This window comes from Protopterus annectens, chromosome 1.part2 (assembly GCF_019279795.1).
Source record: "Protopterus annectens isolate FY-2018-M chromosome 1.part2, PAN1.0, whole genome shotgun sequence".
In the NCBI taxonomy this organism is placed as follows: Eukaryota; Metazoa; Chordata; order Ceratodontiformes; family Protopteridae; genus Protopterus; species Protopterus annectens.
Genome location: NC_056727.1, coordinates 528551982 through 528578452, shown reverse-complemented (window position 1 = coordinate 528578452; position 26471 = coordinate 528551982). Strand labels below are relative to the sequence as shown.

The window sequence follows — 26471 nt, the reverse complement described above, 5'->3', positions numbered from 1 at the left end:
TTTCATTGATGGTATATCCCAGTGAGGTTAGAAGTTTCTTTATGAATGCCAGGTGTTGTAATAGCAAGTCCTGGCTTTCTGCCTGAATCAGACAATCGTCCAAGTATGGGTAAATTTGAATATTTCTCTGCCTACAAAATGCAATGGCTGGAGCTAGACACTTTGTGAACACCCTGGGCACAGTAGATAAGCCAAAGGGAAGTGCAGAGAACTGAAAGTGCATAAAGCCCGTCCTGAAATGTAGGTATTGTCTGCAGGATCCTCTTATTGGGATGTGCAGGTAAGCTTCCTTTAAGTCTAGGGTTGCCAACCAGACATCCTTGGCTAGCATAGGAAGAAGCTGTTGAAGAGTTAGCATTCTGAATTTTGGAACCACCAGAAAGGTGTTGAGAATAGAGAGGTCCAGGACAGGACGCCAGGAGTCGTCTTTTCTGGGAACCAGAAAAAGTTTTGAATAAAAACCTTGTCCCCTTTGTTCTGCTGGGACAGGTTGAATAGCCCTGATACTGAAAAGAGAGAGAACCTGCTGTTGGGCCTCCGCCCACTGCTTTGGGGGTAGGTCTGGCCAACCATTTGGGGTTGGTAGTGTGTGGAAGTGGAATCTGTATCCTTGGGAAACTATGTTCAAAACCCATTTTTCCTGGGTAATGATTTCCCAGTTTTTTGCATGTAAGGCGACCTTTCCTCCTAAGGGAGCAAGTAGTTGAGCAGGGCTTGGAAGGGTTAAGGCTAAGTCATTGTGTCATTTTTTTCATAGGGGGGTGGCTTACTACTCCCTGCTTTGGAAGTGGGAGCCCCCCACTGCTAAGATCTGTGCGTAGCCTGAGACTGTAGCCTAGGTGGTCTGCTGTTCCTGCGTCAGGACTGAGAAGGCTTGGAAAGGACTGGAAAGGACCAGTTCTTTGAAGGCCAATGCCTACTGAATCAGGGAGACTGTACTTGTAGGAAATCTTTAACAATTTGCATACATTTAGCTTTTTCCTCCATCCTTTTGAGGACTTATGCTTTGTTGCCAAAAAGGCGGTCTTGGTTTAAGGGAGCATCCAGTAATTTAGCTTTAACATGATCTGGCAAGTCTTGTTCCAGACCCAGTGACAGCAGCCCTGTAAGATGCTTCTAAAGCGTCAAAACCACATTGCAAAGTATGTTTACCAACTTGTTCTGCAGAATGCATTAAATCTTGCAATTCTTTGTGTTCAGCACAGTCAGGAATCAACATCATTTTCTGTTTAAGTAGTCCCATAATATGCTGCCGATACTTTAACATATGAAACTGGCAATTTAAAGCCTTAATGGCCAAAGTAGCAGAAGTGTACACCTTCTTACTCCATCTGTCTAAGGCTCTAGAATCTTTATCAGAAGGGATAGGATTTTTGGCAGCAGTAGCCTTAATGCCTTTTGGTCCTTGGGAAATGGTCTCTGGATCCACAAAAGGATTCTTGAAGAGGAACTTGTGAGGTTCAGGTACTCTGTAGTACCTGTCAGGTTTTCTGGGAGCTGGAGGCAAAGTGTCTGGGGTAAGGCTAGATTCCAAGAAAGCATCATCTACAATGTCCAGAACAGGAGGGATAGCTAAAGGCCTGTGTTGATGCAGGAGTAAGAATTCCCCAAGTCTCTTTTTGGACTCAGAGTAATCCTGGTTTTCCCAGCGGAAGTGCTCCCTAAGAGTATGCAACGTTTCACTGAAAGAAAAATCTTCTGGAGGGGAAGCAGAGGGAATGGAATCCACTGCATCAGAATCCTCATAAGTAGATAGGGACAAATCCTGGTAATCAGGAGCAGAAATATCAGATCCCTGATCAGAAGAATCAGAAAGAAAACCAGTTCTAAGTCTCTTGGAGGGGGAAGGCTGGCTTCCCCTAATTAAAGCAATAAGGTCTTCAGCCATTCTAAGCATTTGTTTTTGAGGCATATGGGCCTGAGCCTGCGGTTTGGTCGTCAGTTTTGTAGGTGTAGTGCGAGTTTTTGGCCTGAGGAATTCAGAACTTCTGGATGGAAACAATGGCGTCGGTTTAATATGAATGTCTGTAGGCCTGAATACACCCGCAGAAGCCGGTGCCTGCACAGCGGCTCCAGACCCATCCAAGGTAGAGACATCTGCAGGTTCCATAGTTAAAGAAGCATCTCGCGGTACACCGGACTCCGAATGGGTAGAGGCCTGCGAATCTGAAGTAGCGGGTATCAGGGGCTGCGAAAGCGCCTCACTGAGTAACAGCGGACTGGCAACTAGCTTAACAGAAGTGTCGTCAGCAGTTTTGGACATATGCGGTCTGCTTCTGTCTTTATCCTTATGTTTTTTGGAAGATCGGTAGTCAGATGGCTTAACAAAGTCATTTTGTAGTATGTAGATAGAGTACGAAAGTAATTGGCTGCAAAAATGGCCAGACGACGAATAGTTCAGGCGTTGAACAAGGCACAAAACCGACAGCGAGGGACGTTGTGGTCTGGGCAAAAACAGGGGATGCAGTAAGAATGAAAATCTCTATGAGGTATTTGCTTTTGCTTCTGGCACCACCTGGCAAGAAAGACTGATGTAATGGTGTCGGCTGCATGTTTTATACCCCTGATGACCTGACGTCAACAAAGAAGCAACAGCATCCGACGCAGAAATCCAAAGACTCTGGTATTCAGGACAGTTGTGAGGTTATTTCGCATTTACTTTTTTGATATCACTTTTCAACAGCATGCAGCTGCCCTTCGTTTATGTTTGGTATTTTGTTTTTCAATGACACGTGAGTCAGGATTATAATGCAAACCCTGATTACTTTGGGTGTGGTGTTTGTTAGACAGGAGGAATGCATTTCTTACACTCAAACTTTGTAGTGATGGCACAGTGAATTTTTAGGTTGCATATGATTTGTATTGCAATGTGGTGAGTTGCATAAACAAGCAGAAAAGAAAAAAATGCTGCAACTATGTATGTTAAAAGAGCTTTAGGAGAGTTCAGATTTTACAGATGTGAACTAAATTCACCTACTAAAGTATTCTTGAATAAACTCACTAAAATTATTTCTTGGTTGTACCCATGCTGAACAGTTTTACAGATGACCTCCCTGAAGCACTGTTTGTACACCAGGACCAGGGATAATTCTTTAGCAATGTGGAACACAGTTTGTCTTTTCCACATGCCTGCTGTTGAAAGCTGACTTAGCTGTTGAGTGCTTCTAATGTAACAGTGCACCTTTTTTCTGTCACATCACATCAATGAGTAGTAAAATCCATTACATCTTTTTTCCATTATATATACACTTATACAAGTGTGTTGCAGAAAATATTTAAATTTGTGTCTACCTCCAAAGCGAAAAAAAAAACAAAGAGCAGTCACTAATGTAAGCAATTCTTCTCTACATTTCAAAGTGAAGTTATAAGGTTTTACTATCACCATGGGGCTGTAAGTAAAAGAGCACACACAGGAAACTGTTAGCATTTCCTGAAGTGTTAAATTACCCTTCCCCACAGTACTGAAACTTGAGCCCTCAGACCAAAAGCTGCCTAAATGTAAACAATAGGATCACATGACAGTTTACTCAAAACAATGAGAACTGCAGGGAATCTTGACACTCTCCCTTTAGGCTCAGCTGTTGTGTGCTGAAAGTCAGCCTCTGTCAACCCAGCTAATTTATTTTCTTTATCCTGTAACTGCTGTTTCTTTAACTCTTTACTAACCAGATTTTTCTTGTCTTGTGACTGCTGTTGAAGAGTTTCAGTTTCTTTCTGTAATTCTGCTTGGGCTGCCTGATATTTCTCAGTAACCTGTTCTGCTGAATCTAAAGCTCCTTTGCACTTTTGAAAAAATGTTTGTATAACTGTCTAAACTTCCTGAACTCATTCTGTCTTTTAGAAGTTTATTAAATTATTTTTTAACAAGATGTACTAGAGGTTTTGTCAATAACTGATTTGACTGTTGTAACTCTGAAATTAACCCTTTCACATGTGGTGACATGACATGATGTAAGCATATTAACTTTGGCTGGTTCTTTACCATTAAAAGATATGTTTGTATAGTCTAACCTTTGAACAATGGCCTGCCATTGTTATAGAAAGCAGTTTCACATGACTCACACAATAACCATTTACTGTCATACCACACATGGTTTTGTTTGAGATACTAGTCAAATATTGTAATCCATTTACATAATGCCTTATTATCAACTTGCCCTAATAAGGTTTTACATTTGCTAATATGATGTATATACCAACATTGCATTCTATTAATATGACCTCTAATGGCACCCATACTATATGTAACACAAAAATTTCTTACCAGTCAACAGAGAGACAGATGGCCAGGTCAAAAGTCTCTGTAGTCACTTGTGAAGATGGTGAAACAAAACTGGCAGTTTCAGCTTTGAAACTTTGGACCTTACCAACTTGGAGAATTTGTGGCACTGCGACTTTCCTGCACTGCAGTCTCATTCTGGATTCAGATGTCTGAGGAACTGTATTTGCTGCAAACTGTAGAACACTGAAGTGCTCAACATAAATGTTAGTTATGGTGCCTTTACTAGAGTGACCTTATACAAGGCATCACTCCCCCTGTGTTCAGATACATGTTGGGGTCACCACTGAAAAATTAATTTGAGGGTGCTGCATGCTGTGCTTGCTGCTCTGGACTGGAACCAAAGTGTTCTTAAGACAAAGTCTTGCTGGCTGTTTACTGCGGAATCAGTCTGGTTATAACAAAGTCTTAACTGTATCTGCAGTTTGTTTAACACAGAGATCCTTGCAAACTGCACTGATGAGAAAATATAGTTTGCAGCACAATACTATTTTACTGTAAGCACAGTTACTAATAAATAACTTATGCTTATAACAAATGACACATACTACTGTGACAGTTTGTAGCACAGATATTCATCAATGTTTACTTTACGATCAGTATAGATGATAACTTTCCATTCTCCATTTACCTCAAAACCTAGAATAGTGAATTGTCAAATGTTTTATATACAGGTTTTTAGTACAATTCCTTTAAGGGTAAATTGCTTATTATTGGTCATATGTTTTAATGAACATATAAGTGGGGTTAGAGGGAATGGAAATTGTTCTGAAGAAGTTCATATTGTTTTGAACAAAAGTGCTTAACTTCGTATATTAAAGGAGATTTTAAAGCTACTTGCCGTGGTGTACTGTTTCCCTGCTTTTGGTGGTCAGCATCGTTCTTAGCACTTTAGATCCTGTCTTTCTTCTTTTTTAAGGAACTTTTGTGGGAAAGCACATAATGTCTGTTTTTAGACTTTCCTATTGTCCTTCTGTGAAACCATTTAATATTTACTTGTAAGCACTTCTGCTGATGTGAGAGTGCATGCAATATTTGCCTTTCAGAATTGTCTTCTGCTGATTATATAAAAAGTCACGTCCATTTAACTGTCAACTTTTTTGCTGATACTGTGGGAGAACATGTTTTTTTGAGGAAACAGCTTGCAAGAGAGCATGTATTGCTAATTCCATAAAAACCATGTCATTCATCCTTGCTCATCCATTAACAGAAGTTTCTTGTTTTTTTTCACTTATTTTAGACAGAGCTATGTCACATAGTATGGATGCCAATTTTACACTGCTAAGCTATATTTCTACATTTAAGCAAACTTTTTATTCTATGCTTTATCTTTCAGCACATTAACAGCAGAATTGATTTTAATCCTTATTCACTGTTCAACACACACTAACAAGTATTATTCAAAACAGATATTTCTGAAAAGTTCTCCACAATGAAAGTGTGACAGGCCTCTTCAATGAGAAACAGTGCAAAATAAGGAATTTTAAACATTCAAACTGACCAACGTTCCTTGTAATGAGGTACAGTTGAGAGCTACGCTTCTGCTCCTGCCCAAAGGGCCACTTCTGGTGAGTAGGTATGACTGCCAAAAGTAGCAACAAAAAATAAAAAATAGCCACATAAACATGTGCTGTTGCAGAATGCTAAAAGTTGGCACTATGGGGAACCATACCTCTCAACTGACCCTGATTTTGCAGAATTTCTCTGATGTTGCCTCAGAGTTTTTGGTCTGTCCATGATTTTCCAATAAATCACTGTAGATTAAAGACATGTCAATAATACGAGACAATATGTTACATTCTTCGTCTTGTTCATAGAATCCAAGTTAATGCAAAACCTGCAGTTCTATTAATTTTTTTAAGTAAATCAGAGTAATATTTAAAAATTGTTTGGCATTGTTTTTGTCTATTTCCCGAATTTTTGTCAAGATAAAGGAAAATTACATATTTTTTGTCCACCCATGTCCTATTACTATGATCAGAAAAAAAGCTTTGTATTTCTTTACTGGAGAATAGTATTTCACATCTAAAGCATGTGTCTCAGTATGTCCCAGTGTGATGCTGCTGATGATGATAATCTATAATATAGATAAGGATGAGACACGCTAACAGAATGTGGGGAATATCTGGTACAAAAGCAGTTCTTGTTTAGATGGTACAAGGCTTTGGAACCAAAGTTATTTAAAGAAGCATGTAGAACTCGTAGGAAATTTATTTATGAGACATACGTTCTAGACAAAGTCAGTTCAGCTGAGATGCTCAGAAAATTTGAGTACAGCAGTTCAATTGAGATACACAGAAGACAGAGTATAGAATTTCAGTTGAAATATTCAGAATATATTGAGTACTGAGTGCAGAATTCAGTTCAAATGCCCAGCAGTTTAAATATTCAGAAGTCAGTTTAGATGCTGAGAAGACAGAGTGCAGATATTCAGAATTTAAGTCCAGAAACTACAGAAAACAGCACAGTCTGTCTTAATTCTGCCATTACAATTAAAAGGAAATCATCTGTCTAAGACTTGTTTGGATCTTGTTGAATTATTACATCTATCTCCACTGTATGCTGCTACTACATAATAAACCACCTTTATCAGACATACATTGTGTACAAACTCTTATTTTGCAAGGTACAAGACGATTTGGCACATAAAGGAGAAATTGAGATATTTGGCACTTATTTGACACAGCTCTAGAGAATTAAAAGATAAAAACATTCATTCCATTTCTTACAGAACTCAATGACACAAGCAGTGAAATAACTACATACAAATTCATTTTTTAAATCGCATTGAGGTTTGTGTGTTTTTAGTTTAGTGACTATCTCCATGAAGAAAAAGATAGGAAAAGCTTTGTATTGTACAACTCATTTTCAAATGAAGACAAAGTCTTTGAGATCTTGCAAAGAAAGCATTACTAAAGGCTACCATAAATGTCTAGAGGATTCCCCCTTGCATCAGACCCCTCTGAAGTCAAGTAATCACTGTGAGGTCTCATACTGAGAGTCCAAGTCCTCCAGGGATTTTTGCCTTGTAATGCAGATGCAAAAAAGGAAAACAAATATTTAAGCCCTTCTCCAAAATATATTATTGAATACAATTTCAAATTAATTTGATTAAAAAGCTAAAAAATGTTTTTTAGAAACTCCTACTTAAACCTAAAAGATAACTGTTAAAATACTGCGCAACACTCCATTTTCAAAGAACAGTCTCTAAATGCTCATCTTCACAACCTCAAACAAAAAAATTGACAGCTTTAAAAGTAGCATTACACAGGTTCAGTATAATCCACCAAGGATACTAATAATGTTAGTCATTGTAGATGTCCTTGTGCCATCTCAAAGTAGAAATCCTCATGACTTTAATTTCTGTAATCTGTTTTCAAAGGCAGAATCTTTGATATCTTGTAAAGAAAGCATCAATAAGGGCTAACCTGCATGCCCAGGGGATTCCCCTTAATCTCAGACCCCTTTGAATTCAAGTAATTACTGTGAGGTCTCACACGAAGAGTCTCCAAGTCCTTCAAGGAGGTTTGCCTTGTAATGCATATGCAAACAAAAAAAAAGAAAAAAGGAAAACAAATATTTAAGCCTTTCCCCAAAACATCCAAATGGAAAAGCTGAAAAATGCCAGGCTAAATATCTGCTGCTTCTACTAGGATAATAATGGAAAACAAAACAGTTATGGCTATTAGTATGTTTAATTCTATCCTTGTCTTTTCCTATTCAGGAGTAAAATATTCTATTCCAATAGGAAATAAATAAAAAAAAACTTGCAAAGCAAAGTTTTAAACAGTATTTGCTTGAACCTGGCCAAAATATATTTTACCTTATCAAGCTCTATAGTAGGGTTCCATTTCTCCACCTTAGGAATGAATGTTGACCCAAACCCTAACCGTGCACTATAATCTAAAAAATCCTTTCCATAACAGTACCATTACACAAGACAGCTCAGACAGTCAACATTAAATCTATCCCCTTAGCGAACACTAAACACAAACCCTAACCCTCACACTTGCATACACACTAAATCTATCCCACTACCTAATTCTAATGTTAACTTTAAAACACACACAAACCTGTACACAAAATCCCAGCCCTACTACCAAGCCACTAGCCTTTCCCATCTGATGCTTGAACAAACTGAATTTTGCACTATGCTTAAAAATGGCTTTCATAACACTATACCACCTACAAATATAGATATTAAAATACTCTGTACACTGACCCTACCAGATTTACATTCAAGTATACAGGTTATTCTCTATGACCATAAATCTGATCAAACTGTGTCAGCATTTAAAAACAAAATTTAATCAGAGGCTATTTTCTTTCCCCACCCCACATCCATCTACTACTGCATTAGTAATATCTCTATGAATGCACCCTGTGGTATCAGGAGCACAAACTTTAATTTCTAACCTTTTCTCTCCCTGTGTACATATTCCTGCTTTACACATTTTTACAGGTCTTCATTATAACTATCATTTGCAAGCTTCCAGCACTTTTTCCTTTACACAAATTATACTTTTTGGAGGCCTTTTACTTGCCTTTCTATCATAGTTAAAGCACTTGCGTGTTAGCTCTAACTGTACTCCTACTATTTCTACACTCTCTGTCCCTTGCTATATAACGGGTAATTCTCTGTACTCATGCCATGCTTCTGACTTTCCCTGCAAGTACTACTGGGTCTATTTTCTTTGATTGAAATACCATTATTTCGAACAAAGAAGTACAACCTTACTTGCGCAAAAGTGCACTTCAACGAAAGTGCAGTTTCGCAAATTCCGGTTCAGCGAACTGGCAATCTAAATAAAACAGAGTACTACAATGGGGATAAGGGAATATACCTGTTTCCCCACTGTACTGTAATTTCGCAGTTGGTATATTTAATGTAGTGGGGGTGTGGGGGGTGCAGGGGGCTTGCCCCCCTGCAAAACAGAGTTTAAATTATTTATTATTTTAATTGCTGGTTCGGTGAACCGGAATTTGCAAAAGTGCATTTTCGTTGAAGTGTACTTTTGTGAAAGTAAGGTCATACTTTCTTTGTTAGAAATAATGGTATTTCAAACAAAGAAAGTAGACCCGTACTACCACATTAAGGGTTTTTCAGACTAACAGCCACACTGGTCTGCCTAACATACATATATATCTGCACGGGTCCATATTACATAGACGAAAAATCAAAATCTCGAACGCTTGGATGAGCGAAAATGCAGTTAATCAAAATCGCTATTGTGGGGGGCTGCAACCCCCCAAAAATATATTACAACTCCGAGATCGCACTACAGTGAGGAAAGGGCAAATTTTCTGATCTTTACTGTACCGCGATCTTACAATATTGATTTCAATTACCTGCGTTTTCGCTCATCCGAGCGTTCGAGATTTTGATTTTTCGTTGTTCTGATAGGAACCCGTCTGCACTGCTAAGTTTCTATATTTAATTTACTGTTTCTCACTTTCTTTGTAGGACTAACCCTTTGTTTTGTACCCTCTCTTCAGCTCCTGGCGACTTATAAGTAAACAGACTACTCTGCAGTGTGACTCCATTATCTTGGCATTATTTCACTGTACTCATAGTAGCTTTATCAATGTACATCTCTTTTTAATACATAACTTTCCTCTCTGACAGTTTTTAAACAGCACAACTGTTATATTTATCATGGATCCTTAATCTGTTTTTGTTTTGCGTGGCAGGTGCAAATTTTTTGTTAGTATGTGGTATTTCTATCATTATATTCATTTACTTTTTTCTCTCTCTTCTTTGCCCCCACGCTATGGCCACTAGTAGTATTAATGATGCAGTAGAAAACATCTGTAATCTGTACCTCTGCATACCAGGCAATATTCCTTTGGATTCTACTACCTTTCCATGGATGGTTCTAGAAGTCTCTTAAATGATATCTCTTTCACCAGGTATAAGTAGACAGCTCAGATGACTTATCTGCTTTAAGTCAGTTTTGAAGGTTACTTAATTATTTATTCTGCTTTTACTTTATTATATTACTGTTTTGATACTGTTGTACGTATGCTCAATGTGCTATTCTACTGTTATATGTACAAGTAGGATGCTGTCTCACTTGCTTTCAGAACTGTAACTGCAGCCATGTCTTTACCAGGCTTAACATTCTCCTAAACTGTAAAAGTTCTTACATACATACAAGTACTGGGCTTGGCTACAACTGTCCTGTTGTTGTGTCCTTCGGCTTTTCCCGGTTAGGGGTTGCCACAGCGGAACTCCAGTCCGCTAATGATTGGCAATAGATTTTTACGTGCTGGCTTGCCGGGCCTAACGCACAACCTTCAACGAAGGAATGCCCATTCACGCATGTCGCCACACAGAATACGCTCTAACTGAGAATCAAACGGGCAACATCTAATTGTGAGGCGACAACGCTACCACAGCACCTGTTCTGTAAATGCTGCATATTCTTTCCCACAACAAAAACCTAATAGAATAACTGCAGTCTCCCCAACAGCTGGCTGCTCAAACTGTGTAGGGCTCAGAGAAGTAGCTACAAGCAAATTGACTGAGAAGTTTAACTCTGCTACAGTCATGGCAACAGACTTCCTTGCACAGATGATAACATTCCAGACACATTCCCCAGTGCTATCATCTGAAACTTCATATAAGCCAAGTGCTTTTATACCAGTCCAAAGTGTTTTAATGGCTCATGCTGTTTTTACAGCTAAGTATTACTGCATCTTTCTTTTGCCTTTGCCAAATTTTGCAGTTTCTATGTACACTACATTGGCTTTCAGTGAATTCTTCTTATCTTCTTCTTGCATTTGTCACTACATATTGTTGCAAAATATAGGCAGTCTTTGGTTAAAGCAAGTCAGTGAACACAGGAAAAAAAATTACATCTTACTTTTCTTGCCTGCAGCTCTCATCTTCTCACCTCCACAATAACAGTCACAAATAAAAATAATCAAGTGTAAAGATTCCCAAGGAAAGATTTTTTTAATATATAAAATACTAACATACAAAGCTAACAAAATGAGGATTTACATTAGCATGGAATTTTACTAATTATACAACGACCCCCCATTAATATTCCAAAACGTGCACGCTGATTGGTCAGCGTGCACGTTGTAAATCAGAGTTATAGTAATGGAAAAACGTCTGGTCGCCAGGACTTTTTCCATTAGTATAACTCTTTTTTTACAGCAACGGAGAACGCAAGATCTCTGTTGCTGTTCAGACACTGTCTCGCTATGTTAAAGGAGTTCAACATAGCGAGACAGCTTTAAAAAAAGTAACGGAGATCTTCCTATCTCCGTTGCTTTTTTTAAAGGTGTCTCGCTATGTTAAATGGGTTTAACATAGCGAGACAGCTTTAAAAAAAGCAACGGAGATTCTCCATTGCTTTTTTAAAGCTGTCTCACTATGTTAAACTCCTTTAACATAGCGAGACACTTTGTATAAAGCAACAGAGATCTTGCTTTCTCCGTTGCTTTTGCCCACAGCTCTGATGTACTGCGTAAGCATACGCATGCGCAGTACATCAGAACTGCCGCAGAATACCAGACAGCTGCAGAAGGGCAGCAAGGAGGCATTATACAATGCCATTATTTAAGAAAAATAATTATTTTTTTTCTTAAATAATTTCATTCTATAATAGCAATAACCCACTTCTGGGTGTGGGTAATGCTGGATTTACCCACGGTTGTCTTTGTTTTGCCACTCGGGCTTCACCCTCGTGACCAAACCACACCAACCATGAGTAAATCCAGCATTACCCACACCCAGGCGTGGGTTACTGCTATATTAAAAAACAGTTTGCACTGTAATGAATGACATAATATGTTACTGTAATCCACCATCTTTTAATTAAAAAAATCATTAGTAGGACAGGCAGAGCTCATTACTGAGGGTGATTCAGGGATATCTCTGAAAAATCATGATCAGAGACATGGCGCGGCAATGAGAAAATCAAGTAACTAGGTTACTGAATCCAGTAGCAATGATCTAGCCCATAGGGCCAATACAAAGTCTTAAACCTAGAGAGAATGTAAAATCAACTTCTAAAATGCAAGCCGTCAGCCACATGTGACCAGTTTCACACCTCAGCCAGGAAAGTTTGGCTTGAGACTACAATTCTGAGCTTCAACCAAAGCAGATACGTTACCAGCTCTATTAAGCCTGGCTATACTACTCTGCTGGGCTGTGACTACATGAGAATGCCTGAGGATATCAAATTGGACTTCAACACAGAACCAAATTGTACATCTGGGAAGAACAAGTTTCTGTTTATGCACTTGTACTGCAGTGTGATAGTGCTGATTTTAAATATGCCACTGTATTTTGTGCTGTAGTGGATTCTTGCATTTAAAAATTGTTTAGCAATGTACTTCCTGATAAGAGAAGGAGAGTAGGATGCTATTGTTCTGACTGAAATTTGCTACGGATTGCAAGGACAGTGTGTTGTTTGACTGGCCTGTGTGCTCAGGTTTGTACTTTAAACTTACTCCATCTGCAAAAGTCTTTCTACTCTGATGGGCTACAACTACATGAGGATTCCTGAAGATACCCAATTGGATTTGACCTCAGAACCAATCCCCACTAAATCTGGGAACACAACTTTCTGTTTTTGGACTTATAAAATCAGTGCTAGCACATTCTAAATACTCTGCTGTAGCAGACCTGTATTTAGAACTGGTTTAGCAACTTATCTCATGATGGGAGAAGGGGATGCTGCTACTGTTACAGGCAAAATTTGCTGCTGCTTTTAAAAGTATTTTGTTGTTCTGATAGTTTAAATAAGCAGCCACAGCACAAAGGCCTAAGTATGTCTGCAGACATCATTGCTCCTCTGAGCTGGGTTGAGACTACGCAAGGAAGCCTGACAATACCTAATCAGACTTCACCTTAGAACCAAGCTGCACTACATCATGATTGTGCACTGCTGAGAACTATTTATGACAATTCAAAGTGTTGACACCAGCCTGGTCTGTAAAAACCTTACAAATTGGTGTCACCTCTGACACTTGCATATTAGGTCCTGTACTAAGAGGACAATAATATCCAAATGTATACTCCTGCAGGCTCTTTCAGGTGACTAAATACAGTTGCAGACAGCTGTGGACACATGAGCACAGTTGTGTGCATCTAAAAACAGTTGCAGAAAGCCAAATTATTCAGGGTTGAGTTCAGTCTTGCTGTAGGCATATTGTTTACTGTTTCTTCCTCTACATTTACTAACTGTCTGCATTCCCAGTCTAAGTCTAATCCTTGGTTTGATCTGTAAACTTGTACCAAAACTGATTTTGTGGCATCCAAGCCAATTTATAATGGCTACTCAAGAAAATATTTCTTATTCTAGTTGTCTTTACTGTCGTTTGCAAACATCATTTGTCTGCTGCAAGCATTCTAAGCCCGAGTTCATCTGTAGCTGTAGATTACTTATCTCATCACTGTAGTAAACAGTTATTGTGACACCCAAACCAAATAATTTGTACTAAGGTACTGTTGTAGCACCAGAGCCAAATCACTCATACTAAGCTATTCCTTGGGGCACTGAGCCAAGTTTGTAGTTGCTGCTTCACATATGTATTTCTTGTTGCTACAGTCTATATTGAGGTATGTGCCCTACATTTATTGATACTGTACATGTATAATTGCAACTCTGGTACTTTGACTCATTGTTCTTCCAAGTGTTCTAGTATATATACTGTTCCTACAAAGTCACTTCATTAAGTTCATGAGCACTTCTTATTTCAGCAGGCACTAAATATCATGAAGTCACAGTTTATCTCACCATCTGTTGGCAGCCTAACAGCAATAAGAACATTGAGACAATACAAGAACTGTCTCAGGCTCACTGACAACTGTTTGATGCTTCCTACAGACAATTCCATATGTGATAGATGCAATTAGCTACTAACCTTGGAGGCCAGGCCACCCTCTCTACATACCCAATTTGTTGCTAGTTTTAAAACCTACCTTAGACAGCCATGCTCACCATGGCCTAAACAAACAAATAATCCTTAAAATGAGAAACTTAAAAAGTCCCTGCCTAAACCACAAAGACCGCCTAGACAAAGGATTGGTATACAGGACACTCAATATCACACTAACAGGCAAACAATGTACACAGAAGTTACAAAAGACACAACTACTAAAAGGGGTCACTTAACTGTCAGGCCAAAGTCCTTAAGGCAGCAAGGCTGAGACAGTACAAGGAGTAATGATGACTTATTAAATGATAACTCCATATTCAGACATACAGATGTAGCAAGCGGAGTAAAGATAAAGTGACAATTATCTCCCTCTCAGATGCCATGATCTGCAGTGTCACAAGGGCCTTTACATATGACATGATCATTGTGCACATGGGAGTGAATGACTTGAGACAAATCTCCTTGGATCATATGAAGAGGGACATGAAGGAGCTCTCAGAATATGCATCTGAAACTGGTGTGAAACTAGTATGCAGTTGTATCCTATCATTGGCAAGAACGATGCCACAATACAAAAAAAAAAAAGGATAACCAATTTCAATTAATGACTTAGCTATTGGTGCCATTCTCAGGGGATCCTATATATGTCTAAATTAACTGGTCAACCATCCTGGCTGCTTTGCATGGGATGGCCTGCACCTCTTTCCTCATGGCTTCCAAATACTGTCCAGGACCTTTCCTCCACCATAGTGCCATTTTAGGAAAGGTCAGTGAACTCAAATTACTTACATAGTCAATCAAAACTATACAAAGGTAGCACTGCTCAAAGCTAGAAGCCTAAACAAGAAGTTGCACTCCTTAAAGGCATTCCCAACTCTTGAAAATCTGTAACTGTCTGCACAGTTAAGGATGCATGGTTTCAAAACAGCAATAGCACCTCACAGTGCAATATTTAAATGCCTGGCACTCTTTCAGACTCTGTGTAGAAAATGCCAGTGTTATTGGACTGGGTGTTTCTGTATTCCTAAGAAACCATTTCATCTCCAGAATCTTAAGCCATGAAAATGCACTGAACTCCTCTACACCCTTTTCATGGTAAATAAATTGTGCAAGAGGAATAAACTCATAGCCAATAAAATCAAACTGAATGCCAATCATCTAGAGATGAACTCAAAAACCTCAACAAACAACTGAGAATAAAAAACATTTCCAAAGGCAAGTATGAATTGTGAATTGTCATCTCGGCTTTCAACGAAGAACTGAGAACAAAACCACCACAAGTAAGTATGAAATGAGAACTGCCACATTTGCAAAGGTCAGCCACAGTCTTCTTCAGATATGTTAGAAACAGTACAGTTGTGTATAAACTTACTATAACAGTAGATATTGGAATGATCACTGCTGCAGTAGACTTAGCCATATGGATTATATCCTCCATAGGATACATCAGCCAATGAACTTCCCAAAGCTTCAATGTACATTCCACATGCACAAACCATTAGTCAGCTTGAGCTGCCAACAGAGAGGGAGGGTAAACCCTGAGAGGTCATTGCTAGGAAAATAAAAATACATTTCCACACCCTTGCATAAAAAAACAAGCCAAAAAACAAGGGGTGTCAAGGGTGAGAGTGGCTACTGAAGCAATGATCATTTGAACGTCTGTGTTTATTGTAAGTTTACTTACATAACTGTACTCTGTTCTTCATATTGATCATTTCGCAATAGACTAAGACATATTATCATAACTTAGAACAACTGGGAGGTGGAATGGGAAGGGGTCAGGAGTCCCTGGAGAATGGTCCTAGCAAACACATATTTAGAAATACTTTGCTTTGCCACATGTTGTCCCTTCTTACTACACAAAAAATGAGCAAACAAATAGAAGTTCTAAAAGATTCTGTTTTATCAAGATAGGACCCGAGTTATCAGTGGACATTCAAGGTATGAAGTATCATCTCCCCTCCTTCATTTTTGGGTTTTGGAAGGAAAACAGGGAGATGGGATAGTGCCCCCCTTCACACTGCTCCCCAAGCAAAGTCAGAAGTTTCTGTTGTGACTTGACAGCTTTGGAGAAGACTCCACTGTAGTTTAAGTTTGGAGGAAGTAAATGAATTAAGATGGGGTCTGACAGAACCCCAGAACTCATAAAGATGTAGATACAATTGAGGTGCACCTTTGATTTTTTTTTAACTAACTTTTGACAATGATGGTCTGAACAAAAAATTATGAGTATGGAAAAAGGCTTTCTGGGAATACCGTCTGCCTTCTTACTCCTCCAAAAAGACAGCCATCTTCTGTGTATCACTCTGGTGTTAGACTAATATGAAAAGTAAAAGGACAAATGACCAGAGGCATATATCATACTACTGAGTGTCTGGGAGAAGAAACCAAAGCACTTGGATAAACTTTACAAAAAGAAAATGACTGCACATACAGTAGAAGGAATGAACAGCCAAAAACTCAACAGAAGAACCAAGTGCTGTTATATGGCAACACTACTCAGTGCAACATTCAGCCAATGATCAATTATTGTCACACACATACTGCCCAGACCACCACAGACTTGAGTGAAATGCTGATGTGTTATTGTTACAGAAAGTGAAAAGAAATTATGCACACTGCTTCTGCAAAGCCAAAATAATAAATGCCTATTTTAAACAAATGACAACAGCTTCAGTCACTTTTATCCACAAGCATCTGATTCAAGATAACTTTATTGATTGACTATACCTTACATATCAGAAAGTAATAAAATAAAAAGTAGCAACAACTGGACAAAGTAATTTAATTAAATCCCCTACATACACGTGACCATCAATTTCCCCCAACGACCCCTTCAGCGGTTGTCTGCATTAACATCACCAATGACCACTTCAGTAATTTGTCCATGTCTGTAACAACCCCTTCAGTAGTTTGTCCATGTGTGCATATCATATATACATACACTTACACACATGCTTTAAGTATTTATCTTCCTCCTTCATCCTGGCAGAAGCACATAATGCTTGACAAAAAATACTTAAAACTTCCCATACTCGTTCTTTCTCTTCCACATTATCTACTGCCTTCTTGTCTCAGGCTGCCTCAGTTACCTGAGACAGCCTGCGCCAATAGGAAGTGCTCCTCGCTGCATCATGCAGCAGTCTGGTGAGTCACTCATTAAACGACAATGCCAACTGTTACAGATCAAACCCAACTAATGATCAAAAAATCTAATGCCGATCTTTAGTCAAAACAGCCCAGTCATTGTGAGTAGAATAATTTTTTTGTTTCGGATCTCCTTGAAACTCAGCACAACAGGAAGTCAACTATTATTATTAATTTAATAATAATAATTGACTTTCTGATAAGCACGTCTTTTTTTTTCTCTTTTTAGCTTGGAGTGGGGCTGCACTCAGCAGCCAGTACCACAAGCCACCCCTGAAAGAATATCAACATATGATGAAAAATATTTTGTTTTCATTTTGTGCATATGGCTTTCTTTAAACAATGGAATGGGTACAACATCACCATTATAAAAATGTTTACTTTCAATTTAAATGTAATACTGCAATTGCATTTTAAATGTATTTGTGTAGAACATCTTCAAGCATCACCTCCAAATTTATATTCTACAACTAAATCTTTGTTTCTCTATTCTTGTGCGTTTAATGACCTTGATTCACAATTCTATTTTTTTATTCTTCATATTCTTCTTTTTAGTATCTTACCCTGTTAATGCATTTCTAGCACACTATAATTTATTGTCTTCTGTTATTATTCTCCTCAATATATTCTACATATATTCAAGTGCCTTCTTACTACCATTATAACTCTTCTAACGCTATTCCTCCCATGCTTTAATCTTTAGGTTTACTAATTTACGAATATATGTTAAAAATAACAAAGTTTCTAGTATTCTACACCTTAAACGTTTTTAAATAATTTTTCCACTGTTATTCTCAATGCTTTCAATATGACTGTTTTCAGTATTCAACAGCTGATAGTGTCTCTTTCTGTAAATCTTCTAAAGTATTGTGCCTCACACATTCATAGTTACTCTTTGCACATACTGTTTTCTGTCTTTGCCTAGTGGCTCAGGTTGTAGCGGAGAAGGGTCTTTTGACCAATCTACCTACCTTGTCAACAAATGAAAAACAAATAAATACATTTATTAGACATTAGTAGACATACCTTTCTTCTGTTCTTTCATGAACTTCATCAACAATAACATGTGTGACACCCTGTAGAGCTGTGTCTCCTTCTAACCTCCTCAGTAATACTCCAGTAGTACAGTACAGCAGTCTAGTAGCTGAAGACTGAAACAAAACAGATACTGTTACTTCAAATAAATGGAAGAAAACTAATATGATCATGATTACTTGCCTTAAAATATTTAAAGATACCTCAGCAATCTTATTTGTTCTAAAGTGCTAAAAAGGAGGAGTATAAGACTAATGTGCTACATCTTTTTATTTTACAATTTAATATGCTTGTTGTCTATTTTAAACAAAAGAATGAGAAAATGGGAAACTTGGTTAAAAAAATTAGGCAAAAGTCACATTGAAAAGAAAAAATATGGAAGAATAAGGGTGAAACATTAGAATTAAAAGATGATGGAAGAGAAAAAATGGACAGGGCTATCATGTAAAATACACAGACATACAACTAAATCAAAGCATTAAAAGTTTCCAAGCTAAAAATGCAAAGAGGGTACCATTTAATTCTGAAACTTTTTACAGCTTGCCACATCTATGTTTAGTCAAGACCTTTTGCAATTCTCAATTTTAATCTATCAGGAAGGATGCTGAACACTGGATGCAATAAAACCTACCTGTAGTGAACTCCCAACTAACCTCTTCTGCAACATCAACAGAACAGTTTGGAGGGACAGGTATATCTTGCAGGGGATACTAAGGCTCTGGAACAGACTCCCCATCCATATAAAACAAAGTTCGTCTCAGTTCAAATTCAAGTGCAGCTTGGATCTATGGATAGGAAACTGAACATTTACCCCAGGACTGGCCTCATTCTACTAACTGACAGAGGCAGCTTGTAAATGCTTTATCCCATGCACGAGTCTCCTCAAATTATCTATGATATGATCCCAGTTATTCTCATTAGGAGTAATACATAATTATCAACCACGGTATGGGGTAAGGCCAGTCTCTAACCAAATGGGATAGGTTAATTCGAGCTCAAAAAGGGAAATTGGCTAGGCTTAGAATGGTCTGCAAAGGCTAGCCTAGTAAATACATATGAACCTATGATGTTCTGTCATCTCGCTGGGGGAAGTCCAATTTTTTTACCATAGTTTTACTAAATGTTTTCTGGCTTTAAAATGTTTTACCAGGGCCAGCAACCATTTTATAGAATTTGGCAAAATTCCCTTAACTTGGCAATCGAATACACACACAATATATGCAAAAGAAGTCCCTTATTTGTGGAAGAAGAGCAATCAAAGGTTGTAGCATCTCTCTCTCCCAATAATCAAACAAGAGCAAAAACCATAATGAGTGATGCAAGTTAACTGCATGTACTCAAATAAGTAAAATTGCTTTCTTCAATAAGCTTTTATAGATGTCATCAGCACTTTCATTTCATCACAAGCTGTTCAGAAAGCTTAAGCATATAAACATGGTAAAGATCAATCCCAGGCCTCTACAAACACAAGCATTTTAAGTAGTGGGTAAAAGGCCCTCTCAAGCAGGACATATTTGCCTGTGATTCTGTTCACTTTCCTCAACTTATTAAAATAAGGCAAATTAAAATACTGTTGCTTTGATATAAACAAATCATTTTCTACAATTAATTAAGGTACTAGAATTTATTACTACGACATTTTTCCCTCTAGATGTCCCTTTGTAGCTATCATGGCTTCACTAAGAAGATTTTCGGCCAGATTAAATAAAGCCTACACTATCCATTTATACCATGCACGTGTCGCAGCAGTGCACTGTTTTGGATTCAATAAGAGGATCTAAATAGTGTTTATAGCCACACAGAGCTATGCAAACAAGGTAAACACCATGGCGTGCAAATTACAGCATAACCAGCTGAACTGTATGCTAATCGAACAATCCAAGATGAGGGACCTATTCAACAATCTATACAGCAACCATGTAGACTCACTGTTGAGTTCCCTGTGAATTCCAAAACCTACTGGAGTACAGCCACAGAAAGGAGTCTACACAGAAACTATAGGCAGCACAGTGATGCAGTGGTTAGCACTGTCACCTCACAGCAAGAAGTTCTCCAGTTCGATGCTCAACCTGGGTGCCTTCTGTGCAAAGTCTGCATGTTCTTCCTGGATTCATGTGGGTTTCCCCTGGGTGCTCTGGTTTCCTCCCACAGTCCAGAGACATGCATCTGGAGCATTTCTCCCCTGGTCTCTCCTGAAAATGGGTTCTGTTCCAGTCAGACATTCCCGATAAAATAGAAGTTATGTTCTTACCATAACGTTCCATGTTAGTTGTCTTCTTCTCGCCTTCTTTCTTGCTGGATGGGTTCGGAGCCGACCTCGGCTCCGACTTGGCCACTCAAAAAGCTCGAGAGTTGGTTCCACCGGCTCGAGGCTCCCCTTATATCCCACAATGCTAGGCGGTAATACCTCAGATCTCGTTTGTAAGCTAGGCCCAGCCAAAAGAAATCCAGAATACTGGAAATGGGAAACCCACCTCTATAAAATGACAGAAGAAAGGTGACCTATAACCTGATGAAGGAATATATACATAGTAAAGTATATACATATATACAATAGAGGTGGTAGGAAGAAAGGTCACAATCAAACTCCTCTAGGTCTGTCCAGGCTAGGGGGAAGGAGGGTGGGACGCAAGAAAGAAGGCGAGAAGAAGACAACTAACATGGAACGTTAATGGTAAGAACATAACTTCTATATGTTAAGTTGTCCATCTCGCCTTCATTCTTGCTGGATGGGACCGCGTCCCTAGCACCTTGTCCCGGGTGGCCTATCGGAACAGACTCTTGAGTACAGTGGAACCAAAGTTAGCTCTATGTCTAGAAGCTAAATCCAACTTATAATGAGAAATGAAAGTGTGAGCCCATGTAGCTGCTGCACAAATCGTATCAATAGGCAGCCTGTCTTGGAAAGCTATAGAAGTAGCCAAAGCTCTAGTTGAATGAGCCTTAGGTCTGTTAGGCAACTTTTTCATACACAAAGGAAATCAAGGATGTAAGCCATCTGGAGAGTGATACTTTCGAAACTGGAAGGCCCTTCCTGCCTTCTGCATAAGAGACAAACAATTGGTCAGTTTTCCTGGTCTGTTTGGTCCTATCCAAATAATACCTTAATTGTCGATGAACATCTAGCCAATGTAATTTTTGTTCAGACCTGTTTGAATAGTTAGGAAAAAACACAGGAAGGTCAATGTTTTGATTTAGATTTGCCGCAGAGGCTACTTTAGGTAAAAAGGATGGGTTGGTCCATAAGGATACCCTATCCTTATGAAACAAAAGATATGGTGGTCGACTGCTGAGTGCATGAAGCTCTGAGACCCTTCTAGCCGAAGTAATGGCTACCAGAAAGAGTGTCTTCCAGGATAGCAATTTCATTGAACAGGAAGCTGCAGGTTCAAAAAGGGGAAGAATCAAAGATGTGAGAACTAAGTTAAGGTCCCAAGAAGGAGGAGGATTTCTTATAGGAGGCTTGAGAAGAAAAACTCCTTTCAAGAAAGCTTTGCAAAGCTTATGAGACATGATGGCAGAATCCGAGATGCCCACATGAAAATTAGATATGGCTGCCAATTGAACCTTAAGAGTAGAAGGAGACGAACCTGCGTGGAATAGTTCGGCTAGAAAATCAAGGACCGATTGAATGGGAGCAGTGAAAGGATCTATGTCCCTTCCATGGGCCCAAAAGGAGAAACGCTTCCACTTACTAAGATAAATCTTCCGAGTGGAGGATTTATGGGAAGCTATTAAAATATCTAGAACTGAGTGAGATATTAGCGGAAGCCTGGCTAGGGTTGGAATTGGAGGAACCAAGCAGTGAGGTTCAGGGAGGGAAGGGAGCGATGTAACTGACCCGACTGATGGGTCAAAAGATCTGGAACTAGGTCCAGATGCCAGGGTTGCTCCAACAGAAAATGGTGTAGGAAGGGGAACCAAACCTGTCGAGGTCAGTAAGGGGCAATGAGGATCAAGGAAGCTTTCTGAGCGATGGCTTTCTGTATCACTTGAGAGATTAGTGGGAAGGGAGGAAATGCGTACAGAAGTCCCCGGGGCCAAATCTGGACTAGAGCGTCTTGCTGGGATGGCCTGGTAGAGGAAAGAGGGTGAAATAATCTCTGCACTTGCTGTTTTGAGGAGTAGCAAAAAGGTCGCAGCAAGGCTGGCCCCACTTCAGAAAAATTTCTTTCAATACTGAATTCTTCAGAGACCACTCGTGAGGCATGAGAATAGCTCTGCTCAATTTGTCCGCTATAATATTGGACTTCCCGGGGATGTGCGTTGCAATCAGAAACCGCTGAGAAGAAATCGCCCATTGCCACAGTCTGAGTGCCTCTCGACATAGGGGGTAGGATCTGGTTCCGCCTTGTTTGTTGATATACCACACTACAGACATGTTGTCCGTCTGTATTGCTATTGTTCACACCGGAAGAGAGTCTTGAAGGGCTTGCAACGCTAAAAGCACTGCTCTCATCTCTAGAACATTTATATGCAAGTGGCGTTCGTGAGGTTGCCATATGCCCTGGACTGTCCTTCCCTGATAATGCCCCCCCCCACCCGATCAGGGAGGCGTCCGTCGTCAGAGTAGCAACCGGAGGGGGAGGGACAAAGGGTCTTCCTAAGAAGAGCTGTGGGGAAGAAATCCACCAACGAAGATGATTCCTGCATGCTTGGGTTATCACAATGGTGTGGGACATCGGAAGTTGTTGGTATGACCATTGTGTGAAGAGCATCCATTGTAAGATTCTCATGTGAAATCTGGCTAATAGAAGTAGAGGGATAGCAGCTGCCATTATCCCCAGAACTTTCAAGACCAATCTGACTTTGATCTTGTTGCTGTGGAAAAGAAGAGAGACCAGTTTGTGTATGTCTGCGATCCTTTGATCTGTGAGTCTTGCTGATATGCTGACTGTGTCTAGATTTGCGCCTATGAAGGTAATAGCACGACAAGGCAACAAAACAGACTTTTCGCAATTTATTGAGATACCTAGCTTTCGAAAGATGCGAAAAGTGTAGTCTCTGGCAAGTAGCAGAAGATGCTTGGTGGGAGCTGTAAGGAGCCAGTTGTCTAGGTATGGAAACACCTGGAATCCTTGGCGTCTCAGATGAGAGGCAACCACTGCATGCATTTGGTAAACACCCGGGGGGCTGTGGTGAGTCCAAAGGGCAGGGCCCTGAATTGAAAGTGACTGGTTCCCAGCCTGAAGCGGAGGAATCTCCTGGAGCGTCTGTTCATTTTTATGTGATAGTACGCAACCTGGAGGTCTATAGAGCACATCCAGTCTTCCTTCCCCAGTAGGGGTAGGATGGATTGCAGCGTGACCATCCGAAACCTTGTTTTCTTGACAGACTTGTTCAAGATACTGAGATCCAAGATGGGTCTCCAGTCCCCTGTTTTCTTTGGAACCAAAAAGAATTTGGAGTAGATTCCGGATCCTTGCTGGTCTGCTGGAACTGGTTGAATGGCTCTTTTTACAAGCAACTTTGATATTTCTAACGCTGCTTGTTCCCTTTGAGCAGGTGGAACATCTGGAAGGGACTTTTTTGATTGGGTAGGAGAGCGAAAGAATGGGATGGAATAGCCTTCGGAAATGATGGACTGTACCCACTTGTCTTGAGTTAGAGAACGCCAGGCTTCTGGGTACAGTGATAGTCTTCCCCCGACTGCCTCCGAAGTTGGACAGCCGGGCAACACCTCAGGGATGCTGAAAGGGCTTATCGGAAAAATTTTCTCGATTGCCCTGGTTTTGCGGACCCCCCCTGCCCCTAGGGCGGCGTCTACCATTATTGTTCCCCCCTCTGCCTCTAGAGGGGAACCGACTCTGTGCGTCAGGCAAAGCCCCTTGAGATTGCTTGCGGAACCACATCTTTCCACTTTTCTGGCCCTTGGGGTAAGGCCTAGAAGGAGTAGAAAAACGGACTCCGACGGCAGAAAGAGTTTTGCCATCAGTCTCGCACCTTGTCAAGGTTTCTTTCACTTGAGGACCAAAGAGGGACGATCCGTCAAATGGGGAATTAGTGAAAGACGTCTTAAAGGGGTCCGCAAAATTGCATAGCCGCATCCAGGCATGCCGGCGCAAGGCCACACCTGTACCTGTGGCTCTGCTCGCTCCATCAGCTGCATATGAAAGGAGGCGCATGGAGGAGTTTGCTATAGAATTTAGGGTAGCCAGCTGAGCGTTCATCTTGTCCTGAAAACCCGGAGCTGTAGGATCCTTTAACATCTCACTAGCTTCCTTGATCAAGTCTCTTTGAAGACGAGTGAAATGACAGAGGTAGTTCAGCGAACGCATTGAAAAAGTCGCTGACGAAAACATCCGCTTCCCGTACCTGTCCATAGACCTAGATTCCTTGTTAGGGGGATGGACAGGCACTGAAGGATCAGCTAGTTCCTTCTTAGTGGCAGCAGCTACCACCATAGCATCCACAGAAACTCCCTTAGTCAGAAATTGCTTGTCTGCTGGTGCTGTAATAAACTTTGAAGGTCTCCTGGGGGTGGGGTCCACAGAGTCAGGAGCCGTCCAAGCCTTTTTTGCTGCCACCTGCATAAGGGGATCAAAGGGGGGGACACCCAGGAGGTGGAAGGGCGAGAGCCGAACGCCTCAAGATACACAGATTCATCCTCCGAAGGGTTAAGGGCTGGCCAATTTCCCCTCTGTCTCAAGATCTCCAGGATGTCTGCAAAGGAGACATCTTCAGAAGGGGAACGGGGGGAACCCTCAGAATCCTCTAAATCCGTGTCAGAGGTGACAGACTCGGGTGAGTCTATGTGCTTCCTCTTGCACTTCTTCCTAGGGGGCTCCCCTGCCAATTCAGGAGAGGCCTCGGAAGAGGATGAGATCCCCACAGGGGATTCTTGAGGAGCTGGCTCTCTGCGGTCTGGGATGAGGGAGTGAGTAGTCCTTACCTGAGGCCCCGAGGAGGGAGGGGCGGACAGAGCCGACTGTGGAGTTGAACCAGGTTCCAACACACTTCGCATGACCTCGAAAGCACCCCTGTCAGGCAGAGCCAGAGGTCCCCGCTCCGAAAAGCTAAAAACCTCCATTGGCACCGACAGTGATGGTTCCGAGGCCGATGTCGGAGCTGAACTCACCAGCGCCTAAGCGCCGAGAGGGAGGGCGGGGTCGGACAAGGGTCCGATGCCACTCACCCCCTCGGAGCCGACGAGGGAAGTCCGGCGCCGAGAATCTTCCAAAGAAGAAATCGGAGCCGACGACGGCGCCGAAGACAACTGTATCGGCTCCGACGCTACCACAGTCTCGGGTCCGAAACGCCCCGGCTCCGAGCTCAAAGGAGTCGGAGGAGGAACATTTTGAGAAATAGGATTAAGCATCGACTGATGAGTCGGGCTCTGAAGCATTTGGGCCAGTGCCTCGGACTTAAGAAGTCGACTCACTACCCTCTGAAGGTCATGGTCAGAAAGTCTCGATGACCTAGAGGAGTGAGATCTATGGCTCCATTCAGACAGCAAGGGAGATGCTGGAGCCGAATGAACGGAGCCAAGGGACGGTGACCTGGACCTCTTCCTAGATGTCGGTTCCGATAGTCTGATCGGAGCGGACTCAGAGATTTCCAATACCTCGGCTCCAGCCGGAGCCGAGGGAACCACAGCAATCGGAGTTCAAGTCTTATCGGCTCCAGCCGGAGCCGATGTTGTAGCAGACTTCGATGTCTTAGGTGTCGACTCAGTTGCTGGAGTCGAAGACCTAGAAGCCTTAGAAGGTTTGCCCGAAGAAACAGTCGGGGGACCCTCAGGCTTTAGCAAGCCCCGTAAAATGAGCTTATTTTTTCTTTCCTGCAGGACTCTAGGGCTGAAGCCATGGCATACAGCACAAGAGTCCTGCAGGTGTAAAGGTCCCAGGCAGTACACACAAGAAGTGTGACCGTCTGTCAGAGACATTTTCTGACAGCACGAGTCACACTTCTTGAAGCCTGAGACCTTCGAATCCTTAGACATTTCAAGGAACAAGTGTAATCACACACAAGCACAAACACACCGATTACACTATTCACTAAAATAAAACTAAAATAAAACTAATTTAAACAAATAAGTTTAGATAGTTTTTAAAAGTCCCTACAAAAACACATACACTCCAGGAGGGATGGGAGGGCCCGAAGGCCTAAGGGA

The 26471-nt window shown here is 40.7% G+C and overlaps 1 protein-coding gene across 4 annotated transcripts in view; it reads right to left on the bottom strand.

Moving 5' to 3' along the window:
• The window catches only part of DHX57 (DExH-box helicase 57), a 2066546-nt gene that overhangs the window by 1449283 nt on the left and 590792 nt on the right, over positions 1–26471 (bottom strand). For all 4 annotated transcript variants that reach the window (XM_044057412.1, XM_044057439.1, XM_044057430.1 and 1 more), the window contains exon 9: positions 18350–18474. In XM_044057412.1, coding sequence (XP_043913347.1) covers positions 18350–18474 — 125 coding nt within the window. The remainder of the gene's footprint in view (positions 1–18349; positions 18475–26471) is intronic.